The sequence below is a fragment of the Piliocolobus tephrosceles genome, chromosome 14, assembly GCF_002776525.5.
Source record: "Piliocolobus tephrosceles isolate RC106 chromosome 14, ASM277652v3, whole genome shotgun sequence".
NCBI lineage: Eukaryota > Metazoa > Chordata > Mammalia > Primates > Cercopithecidae > Piliocolobus > Piliocolobus tephrosceles.
Genome location: NC_045447.1, coordinates 77,020,422 through 77,027,135, shown reverse-complemented (window position 1 = coordinate 77,027,135; position 6,714 = coordinate 77,020,422). Strand labels below are relative to the sequence as shown.

The window sequence follows — 6,714 nt, the reverse complement described above, 5'->3', positions numbered from 1 at the left end:
AAAAAAAAAAAAAAAAAAAAAAAAAAAGAAGGAAAAGAAACAAACAGAAAGGATTAGCATGCCCACTCAAAGACCCCATCTGAAGGAAACTAACATCAAAGACCAAAGGTAGATAAATCCACAAAGATGGGGAAAAACCAGCGCAAAAAGGCTGAAAATTCCAAAAACCAGTGCGTCTCCTCGTCCAAAGGATCACAACTTGCCAGCAAGGAACAAAACTGGATGGAGAATGAGTCTGACAAACTGATAGAAGTAGGCTTCAGAAGTTGGGTAATAACAAACTCCTCCAAGCTAAAGGAGCATGTTCTAACCCAATACAGGGAAGCTAAGAACCTTGAAAAAAGGTTAGTTGAATTGCTAATTAGAATAATCAATGTAGAGAAGAACATAAATGACCTGATGGAGCTGAAAAACACAGCACGAGAACTTTGTGAAGAATACACTAGTATCAATAGCCGAATTGATCAAGCAGAAGAAAGGATATCAGTAATTGAAGCTTAACTTAATGAAATAAAGAGAGAAGACAAGATTAGAGAAAAAAGAATAAAAAGGAATGAACAAAGTCTCCAAGAAATATGGGACTGTGTGAAGAAAACAAATCTACATTTGATTGGTGTACCTGAAAGTGAAGGGGAGAATGGAACCAAGTTGGAAAACACTCCTCAGGATCGTGTGTGGAACATGTATACTTATGTAACAAACATGCACATTCTGTACGTGTAACCAAGAACTGAAAGTATAATTTTTAAAAAAGAAAACAAAATAGACAGAACTTAGTAAAATACTAAGTTGATAACTATGTCAATTTACTTTTCTAACAAGTGTTCATACTATTTCAGTAATTTTGCTTACAGAAATAGTTTGTAAATTCTAAAGAAGCGAACATAAATTATGTTCCCTCATTATACTATTTCTTCTGTAATATATGATATGAACTTGTTTGTTCTGTTCTACATTATGTCTATTCCTTTTTCTCCTTAAAAAATAATTTACTTTTAAGTTTCTTAGACACTAGAACTGAGAACAGAACCCTAGCTTAAAAAGTACTTGAGTTCCCTTCATAGCATACTAGAAGAAAAAAAAAAAGAAGTTAAAAAGGAAATAAAAGTACTTGAGTTTATATGGCCTCAACTAAATTAAATTGGTTTAGTGTCCAATCTGATTGTTTGCAATGAGTATTTCAATATGACACAAAAACCTTTTGAAATCTATTAGGAAAGTTCAAGTTTTATGGCTTTATGTATATCCAATCTAAGAGTTAATATCAAGAAAAACATTTTGGTCCATTTCATGTAACTGGTGTTAGGTACTGTATTGTTACTACGTATGGTTAAAGTGGTAGAGGTTTTATTGTAATTTTAAGTTAACAGCATGAAAAAGAATAACACAACATAATCATAATGTTAATAAAAAGACAAAAAGGGTTTTCAGCATAAAAAGTGTCATTTACAGAAACTACAATAATACAAAGAACATTTTCTTGCACATCAAATAAAAAAGTCTAAACATCAGCAAAGGTTTCTTATATTCTAAGAATTGGTGGGACCTGACAGAAGCATTAGTGAAAATGTCATCAAGACTATATGTGAATATTAGACAAGATGTGCATAATTAGCTTCATCTCAGCAAAATTTAGCAAGAGATTTTTTGGTACAACCAATATGGCAACATTTATTAGACAATGTCACGTAGAGTTGTCTCTTTTTTCGAGAATGCGTATCCAAGCCTAAGGATTTTAATTCTGAAGGACTGCTGTCTGTGGCTTCACTTTGTCTATTGAGAATAATTTTCTTAAATTCTTCAAAGCTAAGATTGGAATCTTTTAATACAGGTACATGTTGTTGTAGCTCTGGTAATGCTGGCTGCCTCTCAGACAGGGTTAACTTCAGCTCCTGTGGCAAATTAGCAACAAATTCTGACATCATATTTATGGTTTCTGTATCTTGGTTGATGAGGGATGGCACAATTTCTGTTAAATTTAAAAAAAAGGTGTATGTGAGGGTATATTCATGTCAAAGAGCACTCAGAAAAACTATGAATGTTGACGTAGACAAAAAAAAAGCATTGCCTCAATATAAATTAAACATTGAAACAAAATAAGCAAGCATCCTAATATCTAAACATTTAGCTTACTTACAGTTGGACACCTTAAAGTTCCATAATTTTAGCAAGGCTCTGCTTTACCCCAATGGTCCTCTCTCACCTCTCTTCATGATACCCTCAGGGCTTTTATCATAGTACTTTTGACTCTCCCTGACATTAATCTGCCATCTTTCTGAAGTCATGTAAGTCACTGAAAACAGTTTGACCACACATCGTGGTCATTTTCTTGGATTCTTCTTACTTAAGTCATTTTCTTCCATTGCTAAGCTATGACTTATGATATTATGAGTTGTAATAATAACCCTTGAAAAAGATATTATTTTAAGCTATTGAATGTTTCTTGGTGGGAAGTTCCTCCTGGAGGATAAAGTTAAAGAGGCAGAATTTCCAACACTTGTGATCTAATCAGCAGGCGAAAGAAGTCTCTGATGTTCCTTAACCATCTATTTAACAATTTGTCTTCCCCAGAGTATTTACCCCAAATCAATAGTATTTTATATGAAAGAGAGAAGTGGGTTAAAGAACACTAACCAGAAATCACTGATTTAAGAAGAGATTCGTATCTGCTGTGGAGTATGTGTACTGACTAATGTTTTCTGTTTGATGTTTGTTCCAAAGCTGCAGATCATGCACTATGCAAGATCTGTGTATCCCCTAGGAAGGGAGCCTGTTCTTACACAGCAACTCAGGCTGGCCAAATGTGAAGCCTGGGACTTGGGCTGGGAACCTGCTGGACACCCAGCTGACATCCTCCATCTTTGTACCCATTCAGCTCAGTTGAACATTCATTACCTGTTTCCATGTCTCTGGAACTGCCAGCTAAAAGATATAAATGTTTTTAAATGTTTCTTGCTCTCAAAAAGCTTACAGTGAGCTAAACCCTCTCCTGACCTTAACTGTCCTAATTATACAACTTAATAGTTTTATTTCACAAAGAAATTAGAAACACTGATGATGTTTACATTATAGTGTAAACCCAGATCAGATCTTGCTGCTCTCTTCCTGGACAGCAAAACTGTCCATTAACAAGGCATTACTCTTGAAGTAATGAAAAGAAACAGAAGAGAGGAGTAAATCTAAGTATGGGAGGCAGACACCTCTGGTTAACCACTGATGCCTGCTGAAGAGGAAACCATGGCCCTTCACCTAGACAGTGGTAGTTCTGGGGCTGATCATTTCCTGAGTTTTGTGGCAAGAGACTCAGTTGTTCCCCTTTTAGCCAACAACACACTTCAACAGTTGGAGTTTGACAGAGGAATTAAGAAAAAAAAAAAACTGTAGTATTTCATCTTCCCTCCTAATACTCTCCCTCATTCATGTTCTAAACTGGAAATGACAGATGAGAATTTATATCATTTTTTGTTAAATGAGAGGTTTTGGCATTTCCCCTGAGTAAGACATCCTAAATTTAATTCAATTTCCTCATAGAAACCTCTCTTTCATCCAACCTAAACTTTCTGTAGTTGGGGCCTTATTAAATGCTGATAAAAGCTGATGGTAATTTTCTATATTAAGGCCAGTTAAATGAGTCAGCCAAAACAGTTAGTTTGTATTAAGTTTATTCATAGGCTGTGTATTTTGTACTCTTTAATTAAAATTATATTTTTAAACCTGTTTTGAAATATTTCATCCATAACACCTTTAGCTATGGAACCTAGGCTCAGAGAAAATATTCTGGCTGAATTCATACAAATACCCCTATTTACTGTGTTTTGGATGTAAATCTCACTAAAATAGGCCTCTTCTGGTTTAAAGTGTATCTTATTTTTAAAAGGGATGCAGTGAATATTATTTTGGCACATATTGTAGGATGAAATGGATGGCTAACAATGTAATAATGTGAAAGCAAATAGCAACTACCTAACAGTAGAAGTGTGAAAACTCATATCAATCACAAATTACTGACATGTACTTCCAAAATGATTCCTGCTTAGTAATGGTAAACATTTGTCTTAATCTCCACGTGCAGGCAATGTTTTCTTAGTTTACTTTCAGTTAAATTATATTGCACAGCAATAAAGAAAATTCTTTAAAAAATACTTTGTAATGTCATGTCTCTTCAAAGGAAATAAAAATGTAGCCATATCTATATACAAATGTGCTCAATGAACTATTTTCAGCAACAATTTAGAAATAAACTAAATATCCACCAAACAATCTTTAAGCATATGTGGCAGATTTATGACAAAAAATACTACACAGGAATTTTAAATTGTGTTTTGGAATAATAACAATGTGAGAAACTGCTCAAAGTATAATGATGAGTGAAAATGCAAAAGATATACATATACCTATCCAAATGTTAACATTTCTTTCTTCTTGTTTAATATAATTTCATTTTCTCATAAAATTCATATATACTTTTCAAAGTCTTTAATATCTACAAGTGCTTCCATTTTTATCCCTGCATTAATGTACATTTTTGTCTTTAATATGAGCATTACTACTTATATAGTCAGAAAAGGTGGAATAATAAAGCAATTCTGGTTTTCTCTACTTTGAATCAGTAAATTCCTACACTTTGTGGTACTTTTGTACTAATGTTACACAAAAGTCATGTAAAAACTGCCACTAAATAAATCAAACTCAAACAATGTAGAAAAGTAAATAACTTTAGAAGCATACTTTAAATCTCATAAAAGAGAACTAAATGTATTTCTATTAGAGTCATTTATATACAGTATATGCATATAGCCTATAAAATTTAGTTGTGGTTTATCATAAATTACATATGTCATATTAATATAAAACACTTAATATTTGCAAACTGCGGTTACCTTCTCTGAATTTAATATGATCCATTACACTTCTTAGACTAGTGTATACCTCCGTGAGTTTCCACTGCTACTTTATAAATACAAAAAGATCGAGCTGCACTCAACTCTAAGATCTTGCTTTTAAAGCAAACCCACTGCAGCTTCCAAATGCTTGAAAGTATCAGTAGGGTCTTCAGCTATGCTGTTCTGAAGGGCCTGCTTCCCTTGTCTCTGGTCTTCTTGAGTTTCTCTAATAAGCATTCAAGCCTTTTCTTTCTCTTTCATCCCCTGTCTCACACATGAACTTCAATACCCAGATCAAAGAAGTGGGAGGCCAGACTCTTTCATTTGGAATGTTTTTGTTTGTTTGTTTTAAAGAACGTTTCCAGTGGCATAGGCCACAGCCCAACTTTTCTACTACGAGAGTCAATAAGCATAAGGCCCTTCCTGTCTTCCCATTACGGGACCCTCACAGAGACCTCAGAGCGTCGCCCCGTCCTACAGGCGCACAAATAGGCTTGATAACCAGCGCACCGCCTCAGGGTTTGCCCCCTTTCCTCTCTATCCGAGATGCCCTGTCCACGTGCCCCCACCAGCATGCCCGCGGTCTGGCCGCCCGGCTTTCCTGTGGGGTACAGGAGTGCGCCCGGCCTGCTGCGGGTCTCCGGGCAGCATCACCTCCTCTGAGGCTTCCCCTTCCTTTCCACCCCGTCGCTCTGGCTGCCTTGTGGGAAGGGCACCAAGGAACTCTTCCTATTCTCACTGCTTTCCTTCCGTCTGGTGAGATTCCCAGTGAGACTGTTTGAATAAAATCACCTGGCAAAGGAAAAACCCAAACTTTAGGAACCACCCACGGTGGAGTAGGAGCTGAGCACTGGCAGCCAATGAGATCTCGAGTCGGAAGTGCAGGCCGCCGTTCCAATTGGGCGGCCACCCGAGAGTAACCAATGGGAAGCGCAGGAAGGCCAGAGGGGGCGGGAGCTCTCACCTGCCACTGGTCTAGGTTTCAGAGGAGCATCTTCCTGGTTCAGAGATCTTTTGCCCAAGGTGCTCTTGCCGCAAATGGCAATCTGCGCGCGAACTAATTCGCGGCCGCATGCTTTAATAACGTCGTCCATCCATTTGGCCGCGACTGCTCTGGAAAATTGGTTCAGTAGTAAACAGACTCCTAGCAGATGAAACAAAAACAGGCGAGGCATCCTGGGCCTGGTCTCTCCTGGAGGTCTGGGTGTTGCAACCTTTCAGCACTGCAGCTGCTGTGGCCTACAGACCTGGGCCTGTGTGCCTGTCCGGGGCTTTAGGCAGCTTTCCCTACCTGGCTCAACCAGTCTTTTGTATCCCTTGGGCTGTCACTCAGCTCTTAAGGCAAGGGTGCCAGCTCCACCCCTTTCCCACACCTCTCCACAGAATTTTCTCCCTCAGCTCTTGGTCTCCCTCTCCGCCTTTCCTTCATTTGCCCATCCCTGTGTCCTTGGCCCTTTTACAGTTGTGTTTTTCTCTTTCATTACCCTCAAACAATTTTGTATACTTAGGTAAAGTTATTTTAGATATGAAGCCTTTCTTTTTACACACACACAAATAAAATTGAGATCGCCCATATTCTTACAACCCAGTTTTCCAGAGTGAACATTTGCCAAAAAGCCCTTCTAATCTAAATAATATTATAGATTATCTTATAAATTTGGTTAATTAGTATAGTGTTCGGTATATCAATCCATAAAAATATAATGGATGAATAAATAAATTGTTGATGAGAGGGAAAACTGATGACTTTTAATCTGAATCCAGGTAAAAACATTAAAATTCCCAGTAACATCATTTTAGGCTTGTGCAATAATGTCTTTAATTTACAACA

General features: G+C 37.1%; 1 protein-coding gene across 1 annotated transcript; it reads right to left on the bottom strand.

Moving 5' to 3' along the window:
* Positions 1-1,325: 1,325 nt before the first annotated feature.
* Positions 1,326-6,441, bottom strand: LOC111543408 (prorelaxin). Its single transcript, XM_023213399.2, has 2 exons — positions 5,848-6,441; positions 1,326-1,969 (listed from the first exon to the last, which is right to left on the bottom strand). Exons 1-2 carry the CDS (start codon positions 6,056-6,058, stop codon positions 1,623-1,625), a joined length of 558 nt encoding a protein of 185 aa, XP_023069167.1. The 5' UTR covers positions 6,059-6,441; the 3' UTR covers positions 1,326-1,622.
* Positions 6,442-6,714: the final 273 nt, after the last annotated feature.

Bases quoted from the DNA above. Each gene is read 5' to 3' on its own strand.
- LOC111543408 (XM_023213399.2), bottom strand. From the start codon at position 6,058: ATGCCTCGCCTGTTTTTGTTTCATCTGCTAGGAGTCTGTTTACTACTG. The intron at 1,970-5,847 runs GTGAGAGCTCCC...TAAATTTAACAG, and splicing joins GAAACCTAGACCAGTGGCAG to AAATTGTGCCATCCCTCATC.